Source organism: Megalopta genalis, chromosome 3, assembly GCF_051020955.1.
Source record: "Megalopta genalis isolate 19385.01 chromosome 3, iyMegGena1_principal, whole genome shotgun sequence".
NCBI classification, from domain to species: domain Eukaryota; kingdom Metazoa; phylum Arthropoda; class Insecta; order Hymenoptera; family Halictidae; genus Megalopta; species Megalopta genalis.
This window is the reverse complement of record NC_135015.1, coordinates 22,096,360-22,114,891: the sequence shown is the minus strand read 5'-3', so window position 1 is coordinate 22,114,891 and position 18,532 is coordinate 22,096,360. Positions and strand designations below refer to the sequence as shown.

General features: G+C 47.4%; 1 protein-coding gene across 1 annotated transcript; it reads right to left on the bottom strand.

The window, feature by feature from the left end:
- Positions 1-1,291: 1,291 nt before the first annotated feature.
- Positions 1,292-18,514, bottom strand: LOC117218935 (uncharacterized). The gene has a single exon (XM_076520315.1). The coding sequence runs from the start codon at positions 11,929-11,931 to the stop codon at positions 9,919-9,921; it is 2,013 nt and encodes a 670-aa protein (XP_076376430.1). The 5' UTR covers positions 11,932-18,514; the 3' UTR covers positions 1,292-9,918.
- Between the last annotated feature and the right edge of the window lie 18 nt (positions 18,515-18,532).

The window sequence follows — 18,532 nt, the reverse complement described above, 5'->3', positions numbered from 1 at the left end:
TTTCACAGATTCTGATCTCGCAAATGTTTTGACGTAATTGAAGCAGAAAATTGCCAATACCGAAGTTATATCAGATATAAGTCGTGGCCGTCGTGCCGACGCATCGCGTCGCGTCGCGTCGCTGCCGAGAAATTGGAGCGTACCGTGTCGATCCCATTTCACGTGACGCTTGCTTTTCGAAATATTGTCTGCCGGACTTCTGTTAATCAGCCTATCTCCGGATTAAATCCGATTCGGGGCCGTGGCTGTGTGCGCGCGCGTGTGTGCGCTCGTTCAATGAAACGCGCACCATTATTTTACGATTAGTTAATTTTCCCACGCAAACCCGTGAACGTTATCGTCGTTTCAGGTGGCAACGGGAAAAAATTTCGAATAACCTGTTTCATAAAATTCGTGGAATTTCATTATCCCACGGACCACAAAATTCTACGTCCGGTGTTTCCCAATTTATTTCAAACGTTACATGTTCAGAGATATTTGAACGGTGAATTTTCGAAAAAAAAAAAGAAAAAAACATGTCGGCATTTTAAGCGTTACAGCTTCGTACCATCGCACGCGCGATTGTTTTTGTAAAATAGAAAATTGAAACTTTGGAAAATTTCTTTCCGGGACGAGAATACCGCGAACGCGAGAATGAGCCACGGAGCAGAAAAATGAGAGTTCACGATACCACGCGGATCATTGATAGGAACATCGTGACGCGCGTTACCGGTAAATATGTTGAATAGCGTATTCCCGCGACAAAGTACGTCGTTTCTCGCCTGCTTTAGACGATGACGTACGCGGGCATAAATTTATTCCGTGCCGGCATTAACTGTGCAATTCTAAGGGAAGAAGACTGCAAATCGACCGTTTTGTATCTTCTTGTACAGGTAATCTAGTTTCTGCACCGGCGAATAGGGGGCCGGAACAAAAAGTCTCCGTTTTCTTCGGATTTGTTCGAGCACATTTTACAGGTCGCAAAAAAGCTGGCAGGAGTATTATTAATGAGCAGAACACAATTACCTGCGGTGCTTCGGGGACGGTACCTTGTTCACGCCATCCAGCTCTCGGTAATAATTTCGTGCGAAAATGAAGCACATCGGCGATGCCGATTTTTCAATATTTAATGAGACGCGATGTTGCGGAAGAACGATGCGTTCGTTTTACGAACGTTCGTAACGAAACGTTTCGAAGCGATGCAAAGATTGGCGAATCTTGCAGAAAAAAGAATGCGCTTTCAAAAACAATAGACTATTGTTTAATAAACTGTTTGAAACGATATTAGTTTGGCAAGATAAAGAAGATAGAATTCGGATGTCCAGAATTTTTATTCGATATGTCGTTTGCGAATCAATTTGAAAAACTAGGATCAACGAAATGCAGTTCGACAGTTTCAACCATTTCATAGTCGTCGATCATCGCTTCCTTCGCCATCTTGGGGCGTAGGAAAGCCATTTCCATTTCGTGCGATTCACAATAAATCACTCTTTTAATTTCAATTCAGAAACTTCCCGGGCAAACCGTCCGCGGAGCGAGCGAGCGAGTGAAAGAAAGAGAGAGAGAGAGAGAGTTTCGGACAGCGTTTCATCAAACACTGCATCACTCGGATAAATCCGAACAATTAAAATTCAACGGTATAATTGGCTTTCTGGTTGGCGCGGAGTTTTTACAAGAAGCTATAGGAAATGAAATTAAAGTCAAGTCGCAACGCTTATCGGTGTGTGTCTGGCACACTTTGACGATGCCGCGAAGTTCTAATAAATTTGGAAGCCGATATCACTCACCTACCGCAGATCCAGTCGCTTCGTTTCGTATTTGACAGGATATTATTACCGATACGAAGTTTGAATAACTCCTGCCCGCGCTCGTTATTAAATACAATAGCGCTTTAATATCTGAACGCTTCGTTTTCCGGTAGCTCTGTTATCCTAACAATAGGCGATTCGACCGAGCAATTTCAAATCGCAATAATTTCGGACAACATGCTGCTTGGCAATGCCGAAACGTTTCTGCGATAAACAAACGGATACAAGAGCCAGAAAACATTTCGATAAATTACTATCGAAAGAGCGAGTGTTTCGCTATTCGCAAACCGTTGTCCATCTGCCAATTGGAAGGCTTCGTCGGGCCGTTGAATTGGACCGAGTAAATAAATAAGTCGTTAATTAAATTTCAAATAGAATAAAATCGATAAATCAATTGGTAGGGATATCGGATGACTTTAATATTATAAATTAAGTACCAGAAAAAGTGAACTTTTCATTTTTCGTAGATTCATCGATCGCTTTATTTATCGCAAACATCTCCAATCGCAAATAACTTCCGTTCGGATTGCGTTTCCATCGACCGCGTATCGTTCATTATTTTGAAACCGAACGTCGAAAATTGCGGATTCGGACAAGTATTCGTCGATTTGCTGTGGCTACGAGAAAGGGAAATTATTTATGAACGTGAAATCGGTATGACAAGGTGTGTGGTCGTGCAGGAAGTAGCCAATGTTTTAGTCACACGTAACGTTATATCAAACTCTAAACGAATTTTATTGGACAAATTCAGTTCCAATAGATTCTGTACATATTTGTCAATGAAACGCAAATACATATATATATTCATATATATATATGTATACGTATATACATACGGCAAATTATAAAATTAATTCATCGAAGACGATTTTCAATGCTATCTCTCTGCTGAATGAATTCCTTTGTTGAACCGTGTGTGCCCGGACGTTCGAACGGAGTTTCGAGAAACTTTTATTACGAGTTTAACGCGTCTAACCTGTTCAGACTTGAATGTGCGCAATAAATTAGAGAAATAATGGAAACACACGGAATTGAATTCTGAACTCGCATTTCGGTGGATACGCTTCGGACAATTTACAATGGATCTTATTGTCGAAACCGTACACGCAACGACCTCTCTGTTTAATCACTTTCGAAATGCCAACTCTCGTCGAGTCCTTTTCACGGACAATAATTTAATAGAAATACAATAGGTCGTCCCAGAAGGTCGTGCCGCGACCACGTCGCAATCTCACCTTTCATTATAATATAAGAAAGCATTATTTCACGCGAGCAAAAAGGTCAGTGGGGATTTACAACGAAACGGTCTAAAAGAACAATGTTGAACTTTGCAAGCCAATTTACATCGGAAAGTACGCACGCCGAGCAATTTCAAGAAAAGCGAAAATGTAAATAAACAATGTACAGTCCACGCTGTATTTAGAACAATCGAGCTTTAATTATAGCCAGAAACACGTGTCATTCGACGAGACTCTGTCAACGTGTCCGATCCATGGTTTACAGTATCTACTTATCGCAGTCTTCAAAGCTCTTGGATCGTGTACGATGCAAAGTGATTTTTCGCACAGTAGTTCGTCGCTTTTAATAAAGCTTGGGCGTACTTTGTAGACGTCGTCCTTTGTAAATGGTAATTCTTTCGAGCTGAACAATGTTCTTTAGTGGATTACAGATTAAGATTGCAGATTAAGAATTAACGGTACGAGAAACAGCAACGGAGGATATTTTAATAAACGACGATTAAAGAAACTGTTCCTGGAAATTATAACGATTTCACCGTGGAAGCAACGACCGTTCCAGGAAAGGATTATATTTTTCCAAAGAAAAACAATTTTCGAACGTAAAGAAATTTCGGCACGATTTCGTGGAACGATCTAACATTGCTAATTGCAACAACTATGTAATAACGACGAATAAGGAACGTGCGATCGTTGAAACTCATCGATAGCAGTAGGAAACGTCTCTGTAACATTTATGAATTCCGAAGACCCGTCGCGTAGAGTTATCCGGGAAAGTAATCCGAGAAATCGTCTACCGGCGCGGTTTCGCGACTGAATTTCAACGAAGACGAGGCGAAACAAAGACAAATGCTTACTTCGAGTCAGACTTTGGTTTTTAATTTCTATAAAATGTGTTTTGTGCGTTCATCTTCTATTCGACGATTCGACTTTGTTGCTCGAACGAGAAAGCTGAGAACAAAACGTGGCAGGAAAGATCGTAACGTTACAACGAACATCGATGAATCGGTTACACCTTCGTTACGATGAATTTTGCGCGCGTGGCTTCCATCGGGAAAAACTTCCAAAATCGGAGGCACGGTTATTTCTCGAACCGCAGGAATTAAACGGTATCAACAGAACTCAACGGTTAGCGCGGTCATTTTAACAAACACGGCGCAGCTAGGTATCAAACAATGAATCGCAACTGAAATTTTTGTGCACGGGTTTATTGGCGAAGTTTATTCGATTCGATGCTTATGCAAACAGAGTTTTATTCGCTGAGAATGAAACGGTATGCCACGGTACAACTACGGCTCCGCTTTCGTACCAAGATATCGAATAAATAGTTTTTACGCTGTTTATCGTTATTGGGAATCTTTCGCCAAGTTGTTGCACGTGAAACGTCGTATTTATTTATTCGTTTATTTTTTGCAGTCAGAAGTTTCGCTACGATTAGGTGTAACTTAATTTTCGCTGCGATCTGAATCAAACAGAAGTATTTAGACAGGACTGTAGAGTAACTTTTCCAATAAATCTTATATACAAGTAGTTCAATTTGCTCGTCTAACAAGTGCACACTAATCTCCACTGATTCAAAGAGCGAATCCAAATGAAAGCCGCTACAATTTAAGAAAGCGAGAATCGCAAGATCGCGCGTTCATTCTCAACCAGACTGCGGATTCTCGTTTGAAAACGTCGAGCGTGTAAACCATGGAATAGAAAATACGGTGACGCTATTCTTTCATCCATAAAATCCGCTAAAATTGTCAAGAAGAAAGACCGACTTTTCTAGAGCTGCTGCTGCATCTGCGAATTGCACCAAAATCCGCAGTCCATTCGCAACGAAAGAAATCTCGCGTCGTACCGTGACGCTATTCCAAGCAAATTCCAATAGGCACGCGAGTATCGCAACGATACTAATTTAGTCGAGGCGTCCGGCAACGACGTCCCACGCGCGTCAACTCGGCAGACGGTAAAAAACTGTATCTATCATCGGCGTCTAGGAACTTGCGTGTGCAGCTGACAGGAATCAGTGCGTCGCGCGACAAGCGTCGAGCGACAAGAATCGAGTCGGATAGGTCCCGAACCGTAAATCGCCGACCGTCGATCGCCGACCGCCGACCGCCGGCCGATATCGATCAGCGATAGATAAGGGACACGGGCAAAATAGGATTATTTGTGTGAATTTCATTGAACGGCCAATCGTGCGTGCCGGTGTCACGTGCACTCGGCACGATTACCGTGATTCGTTCGAAATGTAGTTCGCGAAACAACCAATAAACCCGCGGGCTCATTCGCCGGCGAATAAAATGACCGCTAGAAACGTGTCCAGCCGTGTTTCTCCGGCCCGTGCCGCGTATTATCGATCGCGTAAAACGTACAGGCACACGTGTGCACGTGTGCGTGTGTACACACGCGACAAGCTCCCGCAGAGCATAGACAGGCAGGCTTGTACGATGATACAGAATACACGTAACGCGTGTGCGATCGTGCGATCGTGCGATCGCGCGCCACGGTGGCGGGGAGACACGCCGAGGCACGCACAATGCACAGATGATTCGGTATCTCCGATGGAGAGCCGGTCGGCGCGTATCGAACTCGGTGTGGTGTTTTCTTTTTTTTCCTCTCTCTCTCCTCTATCTCGTCTCGTCACGGATACGTCAGAGGATTCTGGGATCATTGAGCAGAGAGAAGCAGCCGGCCCGAACGATAGGCGATAAACCAATCGGCGGTAATTGCAACCGCTGCACGCGCGATTCCGCCGTCGATTTCGCGACACCGCCGTGTGCACGTGCACGGGCCACGCGGATACTTTCAATCGTATTATCGTACACGTTCATAGACACACGCACGCACATACACATATGTATATTCGGACACGAGACGCTCGAGACACGTACGAACCGCGTATGCACGCTCTGCCGTGTGGAATCGCACACGAAAACACACCGGCGACAGCGAGTAGCGAGTAGCGAACAGCGAAACAGCGTGCACGCGACACGCGCATACACACACACACACGCGCACACACCGACACCGCTGTTAGTCCGATAACTGACCGATGTTCGCGATCGACGTTTTGGCTTACCGCTTATCGCCTAATATCTGGATCGACACGCACACACACACAGAGAGAGACTCAACTTACGTAAGACACTAACGCGAGGCATCGGCCGGTCAGCCAATCGCAAGCACTCCGATTCAGTGTTTTCTTGAGCAATAGTTTGTATGGATGTTCCGCTTGCAATTGTCTTACGGGCTTCCCGTGGTTGCTATACAGTCTTATGTAATTGATTCTATGTATATTGGCTTCGGGTGAGTAACAACGGAAACACGAACCACGAAATCAAGAGAGGAAAACGACAGAACAGAAGTCTCTCGATCGACGACGGATACATTCCGGGATCGCAAACTTTTCCTCCGGCTTCTTTTCTTTTCTTTTCTTTTCTCTTCTCTTCTTTTCTTCTCTGTCTTTTCTGTGTTTATTTGTTGAGCATTTTCGTTCGACAAACATCGCGACGCGCGAAGATATGCATCGTGGGATAAACGCGCCGGTAATCGAAACCGACGTACCGATATGTATAAACGTCCGATACACACCTACTATTTGAAGATATGCTAAAGGACTGAAATATTCCTCGATGACGTTGAACAATATCGAAAGAGGCAGTGTTGTGACGCGACATCGCGACCCGTCTGCACAGTTAGCTACAGAAATATCCGGTCTGCACCGTTTTCGAATCGAAAAATCTTCGTTTACACGTTTTATTTTTTTCACTAATCGCTAGAGTCTTTTTTCCCCGAAATATATCAAAATAGTACTTTACAATCTCCTTAAAATAGTCGTCGTATCGGGGGTGGTACGTAGCCTTCGTCGAGGCTACGAAAAATAAATTACATCCATATAGTATCCAAAATAAAGTATGCTTCTATCGCGTTCAAGCGTCCTAAACTCCGATCTCTACAGCGTTGCAAGGAAACGACGATATCGAGCCGAGGCTCGAAGGACGAACGAAAGTTCTGGTTAAATTTATCGTGTACGAGGCACTCGGCGCCAAAGGTGTGTGCGACGGTTTCAGAATTTTTCCGAGTTGGCCCTTAGCGTCGTCCAATTTTTGAACCTTCTGCTCGAAAGCTGGCTAAAATTCTCAAAGTTTACTACAAATTGAACTCGAAGGCTAATTTTTCTTCGACGTCGATGCTCCGACAGTCGCGATTTCGTTTAAAAGCCGGCAAAATTTTCCAACGGAAGCGTACCTCCTTTTCCAAAGTATTCAAATAGTCGCGTATCAAAGTTCATCGAATTTCCATGTAAATTACGATTCCCATGCAAAGTATGAAATCGCGAACCGGTTGGCTGTGAATAGTTTTAGCAATCGAACATCGAGCACAAGTATCGTTCGAAGACTTGAAAAATGCATCGCTTACGCATTTTTACGGATCTTTTATCCTTTGAATCGGTAGGAACGCGCTAACGTGTCTACGAAATATGTTATTTTACGTTTCGTATCTCTTCCCGCCGAAACGATGCAAGCGCGATAACATTATCTTACGCGTGTTCGACGACTCGCGTTAAACGTGAAATCGATTAAAAAATTGTATACGCGCCCCGTCCGCGTGCCAACTATTAATCGTCGGACCCGCGGGAGCCAATCGCGAATGCGAGGCAACCGAGGATTTTGACAACAAACAATTCGTCGAACTGCAAAAAGAATTTCGACCTTTTTTTCGAGCTTTTACGCGGATCGCTGTCGAAACGTCACTCGCACCCCTTTGGTTCCGTGTACCTCGTAAAAAAGAATGCTCGCAACGAACGATCTGTCGGGTGACTATCCTATGGGTAGAACTGAAAACGATTCTCGCGCGTCGAATAATCGTACTGTGCAGAAAGTTGTAGGCGATCGAACGCAAACGCGTGAGAGGAAACGCAAGAGAATACGTATGTGTACGCGTATCCGTTCGAAACTGATCTCGAAATGACGCCTCTACCGTCCGGACTAACTATCCTCCCGGAGAATCTACCTATTCCTCGGTGCGACCGGATACTTTTGCGGATATCTGCGGGCGGAATCGTTCGTAACGCGCGCGGCAAAAGTAAATCAATTTACCGTCGAGAGAGAATCGCGAAACGTCGAATCCAAGGGTGTACCCGGCGTCATATTTCACGGTGCATCGTTCCCCGTGAATTTGTTCTCGTTTCGAACGCGAACGCCAATAACGATCCGAGGCGACGATATCGGCTCGAAACGTCGCGCTCGTACGTTCCCGCGAATCCGCCGACTGGGGAGGCCCGGCCTGGGATCGTTCTCGGCCCCGGGATCCTTCCCGGCCCGACCTTATTCGAAAGAAATCGAAATCGGCGCGCACGGCGGAGTCCCGTCGATTTTACGTATGAAATTAAAAATCACCTCGACGAGGCGGTCCGAATCGCAGACAGGACAAAAGTTTTGGTACTCCATTGTTGCGTCGGCACCGCTATTATGCGCTGACATCGTTTTTTCGAAACAAGTACGGTCGCGCCGCTCCGCGACCAGAACAAATATCGTGTGCCAACCGTATCAACCGTGCCGGCGAACCCCAATTGTCCAAATTCTTTAATCGTCTAGTTACATCCTCGAATTGACTAGAAATTCCACGTCTAGTATTATTTTTCCTTACGGTAGCCAATACGGCGATAGAAATTATACTCGGTCTCGCAATCAGTCTATCTACACGTCCTTTGGAACATGCACTCCAGTCTTCCTCTGTTCAGTACCTTAAGAAACGTGTATCCGTTTGTTCGTTCGCGCGTGTACGTTTTCCCTCGTGTTTGAACGCGAACTTTTCGAAACATCGAATCTTTTCTTTTCCGTTATCCGTTTCCGTTCCCGTTTGCCCTTAACCGTTACAAGAAATCATTTACCCGTGAATATTGTGCTGCGAGACCACCGAGCGACGAGCGACGAGCGACAACGTAGCGGAGAGCCGGGTCGCCCACGCTCCGTACCGTAGCATGGCGTGTCATCGTTCCGGTCGTTAAAACATCGGATCCCTCGTCTCGTACGTCGTGCACACACGGAGCGCCTCGAATAATCGCGTCGGGCATTATTCCTCGAGCAGCCGGATGGCAATTCGGTCTCATCGATCGATTCCCCGGCAGATTCTTCGTTTTATGTGTTCCGTGCATTAGTCACGACGACACATCCAACTATTTCATCGACCGCGGGTAAATCTCGCGACAAGTGGATGTTCGTTTCCACGGTTCGTTCGGTCGGCGGACTCTCGACGACTTCCCCATCCTGGTACGTCCATGTATACCCGCGTACGAACGGAACACCTCGACACGACCGTTTCATCGACCACACACACAGACACCCACACACACCCACACACATACACATACACACGCACGCACGCACACTTTCTTTCTTTCTCTCTTTACACAGTTCTCCGTTTGTCTCCCTATATACGTATATATCTGTACGTATACATATATGTATACGTATACATATATACATGTATAGAATAACGTACGCGCACGGTCGTAGCCGCGTACGCGCGCGTGCATCCGCGCGTACAACCGCGCGCGTAATTATGCATATACGTTTATTTATATGTATATATGTATATAAACGCGATTCACGCGACACGACGAGCGAATCCCGTCGAGTAGTCTCTCTGTGTCCCAACATAGTCGGCGCGACGAACTGACATCGTAGTACGGAAAAAATGATAGTACGCGTATCGTTCACTACCGCTCGTCCGGCACTTGGACAATAAAACTTGCGTGTGCTCGTTTCTTTCTCGCTCTCTCTCTCTCCCTCCCCCTCTCTTTCTCTCTGTTTCCCTGTTTCTCAACAATCGGTGTCCTCCTGGTGGCGTCTACGGAGCTCCAGGTAACGGTGCCGGGCGTCGCAGTAATGAAGCAGCGGCACCTAGACATCCGTCCCAGTCCCTTCCTGGTAGCCCTCGTCGGGCGAACTGCGCGTCGAACCGAGCACACGCTTCAACGCCGAGACCGGCGGTATCACCGGCACTCCCTTCTGCCAGACACGGAGCTGCTTCGCGCCCGGCGGGAACTGCTCGACCATGGGCGCGACGACCGCCAGGGCCTCCTTCGAGGGGTACGTGCTGACCGACACCGATGTCCTGCACGCGTCCCTCGCCTCCCACATGCAACCCGAGTAGAGGATCTTGGCGTCGTCGACGACCTCCATGCGGCTGTAGTCGGCCCCGCCGTACGGCGTGATGTCCTCCGCGGAGCCGCGCCGCGTGTCCCTGATCAGGTCCGGGTTCTCGATCGGCATCAGCGACGCGGTCGAGGAGAAGCACGCGGCCGGCGCGACCATCTCCGACGGATGGTGCTGGCCCGGGTCGTCGAACCGGCCGATCGAGCCGTACTCGTGCTCCGGCTGCAGGGACGCGGCCTGCGGCCTCTGGACGTAGCTCAGGCTGAGGGAGACCGGCGGCTTCGACTCGACCCCGAACGACGTGGTCTCCATCGTCTCGTCGAACTTTCTGCGGGAGCCGGCGGTCGCGGCCGCGGTCGCGGTCGCGGACGGCGGGTTCTCGTTGTTCGCGCTGCCGCCGTCGACCGAGACGCCTTCCGCGGGCACCGACGACTTCACGTCCTTCTGCGGCATCCTCCGCAGCCGGATGAACAGCACCAGGATGATCAGCAGGATCAGCAGGATCAGGACGACCAGCGCGGCCGAGATGCCGGCGATCTGGCCGGAGCCGAGGGTGGACATGCCAGCGGTTCTCAAAGACACGTGCAGGGTGAAGTTGGTCTCGACGCTGCCGGCCCGGTTCTCGGCCACGCAGTAGAACTCGCTCGAGTCCGCTTCCTCGGCGTTCGTCAGCACCAGCGTGCTCACCTTTCGGAACTGGCCCTCCTCGAATATCAGGATCTTCTTCTGGTGGCTGCCGAACGACGAATGATTGGTCAGCTGCCGGCCGTTCGAATACCATTTCACCTTCGCCGGCGGTATCGCGCTCACGCGGCACACGATGCTCGCGTTCTCGCCTATCGTGGCCTCCGTGTACCGGCCGGTTATCAGGAGTATCGGCTGGCAGGCGAAATCGTCGATCCCGAGGTCGGCGAACGTGCGGTTCAGCAGCTGTTTCGGCCCGTGGCAGAGCGGCGCCTGCAGGGTCGGCAGATTGTGCTTCACCAGCCACATCTTCATCTCGCGCAGGTGACAGTCGCAGATCCACGGGTTCTCGTGCAGCTCGATGCTGGTGAGCTTGTTCAACGGCTCGAAGGTGCCCGGATGGAAGGTGACCAGCTGGTTGTGGTTCAGCTTCAGGCTCTCGAGCAGCTCCAGGCCGCGGAAGCCCCTCTTCTCGATTTCGGCGAGCTGCGTGTGCGACAGGTCGAGCTTGACCAGGTTCGGCGTGCTCTTGAACGCGAGCGAGTGTATCTTCTTCAGGGGATTGTTCGCGAGCACGAGGTCCCTGAGGAACGGCGTGTTCGTGAAACTGCCGCTGGGGACCGCGGCCAGCAGATTGTGGCTCAGATCGAGCTCCACGAGATTCGTAAGGCCCGCCAGTGCCTCGCTATCGATTCGGTCGATACGGCACTCGCGTAGGTAGAGTCGCTGTAGATTCGTCAAGCGTACCCGTACAAAGATATTGCTCGGCAGGAACCGAATGTCGTTCCCGCTGGTGTCCAGCACTTGCGTTTCCGGATCGACCCACTCCGGTATGCCGGTCAGGGCGCGATTTATGCACTCGACCGTGCGCTTCCCGCTCTTCCACTTGCAGGAACACTGATCGGCGCACTTGTCGCTGGTCGCGACGCCGAGCAACGTCATCACGTAAAATAAGAACACCGAGATCTCCATGACGAACAACTGTATTATCGTCGAACGGCGATGGTCCTGGTTTCGTTCGGCGCTCTCCTCCCCGACAATATCGCTCGAGGGTCCCGGCCTCGTCAAACGCATCAATAATCACTGAGTCGTTTTCGGCCTGCCGAGAGAATCCTTCGCAGACGATCTCGCGTCCATTCCCGTCCTCGCGCGGTCTGTCTCCCGTCCGAACGCGGTACCGCCGTTTCCCACGCCTACTTTCCTCTCTCGTTCCGAATATTCGCCGCGTATTCCGTACAGGACCGTCTCCTCGCTGTCGCTGTCGCACACCTCACCCCTTGTGCCAAAGTTTACGCAAACCCTTCTCCCCGTGTAGTTCTTGCAGCATACTACGGCTAATTATGCAAACGAGAGGGTTGGAATTAAGTGGTCTTGGCTCGTCCATTCGTGAATCCTCCTGACTCGGCCTCCGACGACGGCGACGGCGACGGCGACGACGACGACGACGACGACGATCGCAAAGACGAGAACGACGACAACGACGACGACGATGCACGCGTAACCGTTTCTCTACGCCAGGTCTTCGTAAAACGATACTCTCCACGCCGGCAAATATATTCAGCGAATTCACGAATCGACGAAAACCACCACCGTCTTCTTTCTCGTCTGGCTTTCCCGTATTTGTCGGTGCTTGTCACACGCGCGCGCGCACACACTCCGGATATACATACGAACGAGTAAGCATACACCACGGCCGAGAAAGAGAGAGGAGAGAGAGAGAGAGAGAGAGCGGCCCGTCCGTTCTTGCTCTTACGTAAACGCGGTGATCATCGGCGTGCACTTCTCTCACTCGGAGCGTAGCACTGGGGACAGACTCGCGGAAAAGACGAAAAGGGAAACTGTAGCACCCCCGCGGTCGAGAACGGTCGTGGACAATATCGGCGCGTCGTATCGGCGTCGCAGCAGCACCACCGACGAGAACCGAGCACCCCGCGGCACACTCGATCTACCACCCTCCTCGGACAACGACCACGATCACGACCACGACCACGACGACGACGGCGACGGCAACGGCGACGATGCTTGTTCTCACTGCCTATTATCCGAGGCGTTGTCCGCGCCAGGCGATATCCCAGGTATTAACCCCGCCGTTTCCGATTTTTCGCCGTTTACGCACAGCCGACCGTCGATAACACTCGGACCGATGCCGCGGACGTTCGTCGTGAAATGGGAGACTATGAAAAGCCTGCCACCGAACCGGAGAGATACCCTCTGCCGCCTTCTCCGTCTTTCTTTCGGTACGTCGTTGCACACTGCCAGGAGGGAAAACGCCGACGCGAAGTAGGGCGCACCCTTCTTCCACTCCTGCCAGACTATATACAGTGTGTACACACCACCACCGTGATTCCGAGCACCCCTTACGGCGCCTTTCCTCTCCTCCAGCGTCATCCACCAGCATCCTTCACCCCCTTCGCTTCGCGAGCCTGCTGTTCCCGGCAACATCCCCCCGAAACTCCCACCACTCTCTCGACCAGACAGCTCGTGCGCTTTCCGCGAACGCCGTCGGGTAGGGATCGTTTCCCACCACGATACTCTTCGGCCGAGCAACCCCTACCTTCGGAGCCGGCGCTTTCCACCCCTCTAAACGGGTACGCGCCGGGCGCGCGCACAATGTTACACCGTCTCTGCTCTTCTCTCTCTCTCTCTCTCTCTCTCTGCTCACACACACTCTCTCGCTCTCTCTTTCTCTCCCTCCGACCCATTCCACGTTTTCCTACGGAGTTTCCTGACCTCGCCCCTCCACCCCACCCCGGAACTCCCTAGCTGCTCTCCTTTTCTCTCGCCACCACCTTCAACCCTCCCGACCTCCCTTTTTCGACGTATCGAATGCTACGTCACAGCGGCGAGATATACGGCTATTTCACAAAGTGGTTAAATGCACTGCCAGATTACGAGCAAAGGGACAGGGCCCTGCTAGCCCGGTCTCGGCAGACAGAGGAAAAGGAAGAGGCGAACAACGATGGCTAACGGCGGTCGGCGGCACCGGCGACGACGCTGTTGGCTGCGATATCATCTATCGGCTACCGTCAACTGCCAGGAACTCTCTCTCATCGTTTCTGCCCGCCGCGACCGACCCGGAGAAGTCGTCTCTCGCTTGTTTTTCTGTTTTCTTACCCACCTTTCCGGCGCAGGGTCTTCCTCGCTCTCGCGTTTACGTACTCGAGAGGTCTGCCCGTTCTTTACCGCCCCCCCCCCCCGCCGTGTTTCCTCCAGACGAGAGATCTCTCTTTCCTGTCTGTCGTCTCTCGTGGAAATTATACGGAAAATGAGGGTGTTCCTTCGCGGAGGTGAGTTAGTCTCGCTCGAGAAGCTCGGGGCTGCGAGAATTCGTCCACGATCGAGGTGGCGACTAGCCAGCGAATTTTCCCTAAAGGACCTTTTAGGGGTAATTGATCGTTCGAACCGATACACGTGTCCGAGCGAACGCCGCCACGTGTAATGCAACCCTAATGGACGCGGAAGCCTACGCGACCCCTGAAGAAATCACGGAGCATCCCCCGTTAACGACCTTCCAACGTTTTATCAACGTCCCTCTTTCGTCCAAGGATCGCGGCGCGGCGCGGCGGGGACGGACCGTACTCTCTGCGTGCCCTTGTGCATTTCCATTTCCATTTCCCACGCACGCATTTCTAATCTGCTTTCGAGCATTTATCGATTTACGATGCCGCGGAATGACGGGACACGCCGGTGAAAATGTCGCGAAGAAAATCGAAAGGGCAGGGGGCAGGCGAAGCGATGCGGCGCGTCGCGTCGGGAAGACGAGTAAGAACCGCGTCGATTTCCAACGGCTTAAACTTCCCGGCCGGCCGCCCCGGTCGAGTTTCTCGCATCTCTGTCCGTTGCATGCCATGACACCATTGCACAGGCCATTGACGCTATTTAAGCGATTACTTAAAATCAATAGCGGTCGTTCATATCGCACCAACCGCCCGATCCTCGAATTCTTATCCCAATACACTCGGTTTCCGGTATTTCGTAGATGCTTCGCGGGGTGGTTTTCGATGCTTTGCAAGAATATAGCGCGTGCGAAGTTTCTCGGCGATCGATTTTGAAGTTTCTAGGTCCGCACGTAATCCTGTTCCGCTTCGTTGTCCGGTAAATATCGAAGGCTTTTTCGCGTTGTAACGAATCAATTTTAAACAAGCATCTGGTCTAATTATTTCATAATAATTATCAGTGAAATCGGAAACATAATTATTCTTAATGTATCCTACAAAAACCAGTGTCTCCACGAACCCTCCCTCCTATAGTATTCTTAAATGTATTATATAAAAAGATATACGTGATAATTACTATGAAAATACGAAAGAAAATAAAAGTAAATAAAAAGCAAAAGAAAATAATTAAAAAAGTTATATAAATAAAATACACGGCGCGGGTTGTATTAGATCCGGAAAACCGTGGAAAGATTAAATCATTTTCACGTACTCGCGTGCGTAAAATTCCGAAATAAAATCTTGTTTAAATAAAAGTGGTTCGATTACTATTTGCAATACTTTCGATCTGAAAAATGTGCTCGGCTCTGATATTTCCACCCCACTAGCTCCGCCCTCCGCGGAACACTCTCTAATCAAAGCCGGTAAAAGGGTGTAAAGAAGTCGAAAAAAGAACCATCGACGAACCGAAACTGCACAAAGTTACCTCCGGCTGGATTTTTGCCGTGGAGTTTATCAAATTGTACAATCTCGCGTATTTCTCGAGTTCCGTGCCGCGCCGCGCGATGTAACAGGCCTTGACGCGCGTTCATTACACTCGCTAATGCGATAGTCTCGCAAATTTACCGCGCACGTCGTGAACAAGTATGATCGGAGAGCGAAAAGTTATCAGCCCGAGGATGTTAATTGACCGCTACACGCCCGATGAGAAGTCCGCGGATTTTCTGAATTTATGGTAAAAGTAAATAGGGGAGATGCGAAATCGTGATAACGTTCAAAGAATTTAGAAACATCGTTACATTATCTTCACCCTATTCGAACGATAAAGAATGTAGATTCTTGTAAGATAAGCAGCGTGAAATAATTTTATTTTCACCGTTTGTCAATGTATCGGTATTTACCTTCGGTAATAAGAGGTTATCGAGCCAACGTTCTCTATTTTTAATAGTAATTTAAAAAATGAATAAAATCTATCGAACGAAGCTCGTCGATATCTACCGACTGTATTTTGATTCGTTCGAATATCTCTAGTGGTTTTAGTACATAATTTTTATTTTTCATGCGCGGCCTAACGCCATGATTTCGTGTAATGTGTCGAACTAATTTTCGTGTGTTAAATATCAAGGCGATTTGTAAGTTCGTACACATTTATTTCGATCCATAGAAAGACAATATTCCTTTGGTTTTATTTATGTATAACGCTACTTATAGTTTAGTATAACCAAACTGCGGATCTCTGTGCGTTTACAATTCCAGAAAATCTTTGGACACCTTTACCGAAACACGTTATTCCAATTTATTTCTCTCAAATCGGGTTTTATGAATCTTTACGAACTCGATCAAAGTTCCGCAGTCTAATTACAGCACCATTAGGTTTTTAATATTTTTTAAGAATGCGTTAATTGTCCCGAGCACCGCAACAATTATTTATAGATACCTAATACTTTTAATGTCTTCGATACTAAAGGAAACTACTTTAAATTATTTCCTTCCGAGATGCCCTGTAACACGATAACGATAATGAATATTCGTTATTTCTACTTTTTATGAAAAATTAGAAAAGGAATTTTTTTAACGAATACTATTATACTTTTTATAGCAATACAGCAGGCAACAATTGAAAAGATGTATGTTTATATTTACGCGACGATCTATTCGTTATCTGTTAAGCCCTGACAGTTAGGTTATGCTGATACCATTTCGCGTCTTTCGATATCTATATCAGCAAGAAATATTGATTCCTCAAAGTTGATGCACGAATACAAAAGATTACATTTATTTTAATCGCTAAAACGATCGAATCGAATTGTCGGTAGAACTCGGTATCTTTATTCTATAAAAGATACCCTAAAAGCAGAGAAAACCTTCGACAACCGTTTTTTCGAGTTTCTGCTTCGTTAAAAATTTGTCTGCAAGCTTCCCATTCGATTGCAAGCGACAACGATTTGCTGTCAGCTCCCATATTCGTCCGCGTTGCATTTTTATCCATCACACCGTCGTTTTGTTGTTTCACTTATTTTATTCTCACTAATCTTTTGCTATTATTTTGTACATTGCTTATGTGTTTCTGTACCCTCTAGACATTTTTCTTCTTATAATAGTCACTATTGTATAAAATTATCCTAGCCATATAAGACAATAAAACGTGAAGAGATAAAAGAAAACTTTGATTCTTCGTTGGAAATAGTCAACTTCCACTGCTCGGCTCCATTGTAAATGATAAAAAGGGAGGTATTCCCGGCGACAGTGTGTCCTATCAGATTACAAATGACAACGTAAAAGTCAGCGAGAGGAAACCGATATGTACAGATTTTGCAGAAGTAACCCGGCCGATCAAACATTTTGCACAGGATTCGTCTCTTATACATATGTATGTATATGTATACATAACGATCATCCGTGACTCGCAGAGATTCGCAATTACTCTCGCCGAAATAAATGAATGCAATTACAAGAATAGAATTCTATTTGTACAGCTCGTTCCAATATTTATGATTTCTCAATGGAAATAATACTTCTCTGATCTATTTCTACTGGACGACGATATTGATCGGACAGACTATTAACCGGCAAAGATACGATACTAAACTCGATCACGGGATATTTCTGAATACGACCGGTCGTTCGTGAAACTATTCTCGCTATTTGGTCGGGAGCCTTGATAATTCATGATAATTCACGGTTTCAAGAATACACGGAAGCTTATAAAATTAACTTTCATAATACATCATTATAGATTCCGCAATAGGCTTTTCGTAATCCGCTTAAGTCGCGATGTTTCCGCGTTTGTCGAATAAATTAAATAAGCGAACCGTATTACAATACATCGAAATAACAGTCTAAGTACGCGTTTTCCATATGAATCATACCGCCATTGCAATTACCATTTCGTTATTATTATAAGTTACATAAGTATTCGAACATTTGAATCAAGTAGATATTACAGGCAAATGAAATTCTACGTATTTTACATATCGGACTCGGAGATAAATGAAATCATGAAATATTCTTGTCTGCATTTTGCGAAATAATTTGACATTTACATTCGCTGGATGCTGCACCGATTCAGAGAATCGGCATTCCTAAGTACTGTTTGCAAACTATTCCAGTAAGATAACCAATAGTTGAATATATAATTTGATTTATTCAGAAATCAACGCGAATTAAAGTTTCCGGTATTATGCATTGATTTTGTTTTGTTCGATAATAGTATGTCGTAAAACATGCAAGTGTTAAAAAAAACAAACATGAAAGTACACTTCGTTAACATACGAAATAATGTAACACGCACTTTCGCTTTCAAAAAATCAGGTCCCTTTAGTTGCACGTAAGTGTAAATGTTTAAAATCAAGATCGATTTGAAAAACACCGACCTAGAACAATTTACGACACTACCGAATATTTCTGCTTAGTACTACCAAATCCCGATCGAAAGAATTGGTAAAATTAAACGTTTCGCGCTTAATTGTTCAAGGACAAAGGAAAACTTTCGATCAAAATATTCGCAGCATACCAAAAGT

Bases quoted from the DNA above. Each gene is read 5' to 3' on its own strand.
- LOC117218935 (XM_076520315.1), bottom strand. From the start codon at position 11,931: ATGCGTTTGACGAGGCCGGGACCCTCGAGCGATATTGTCGGGGAGGAG.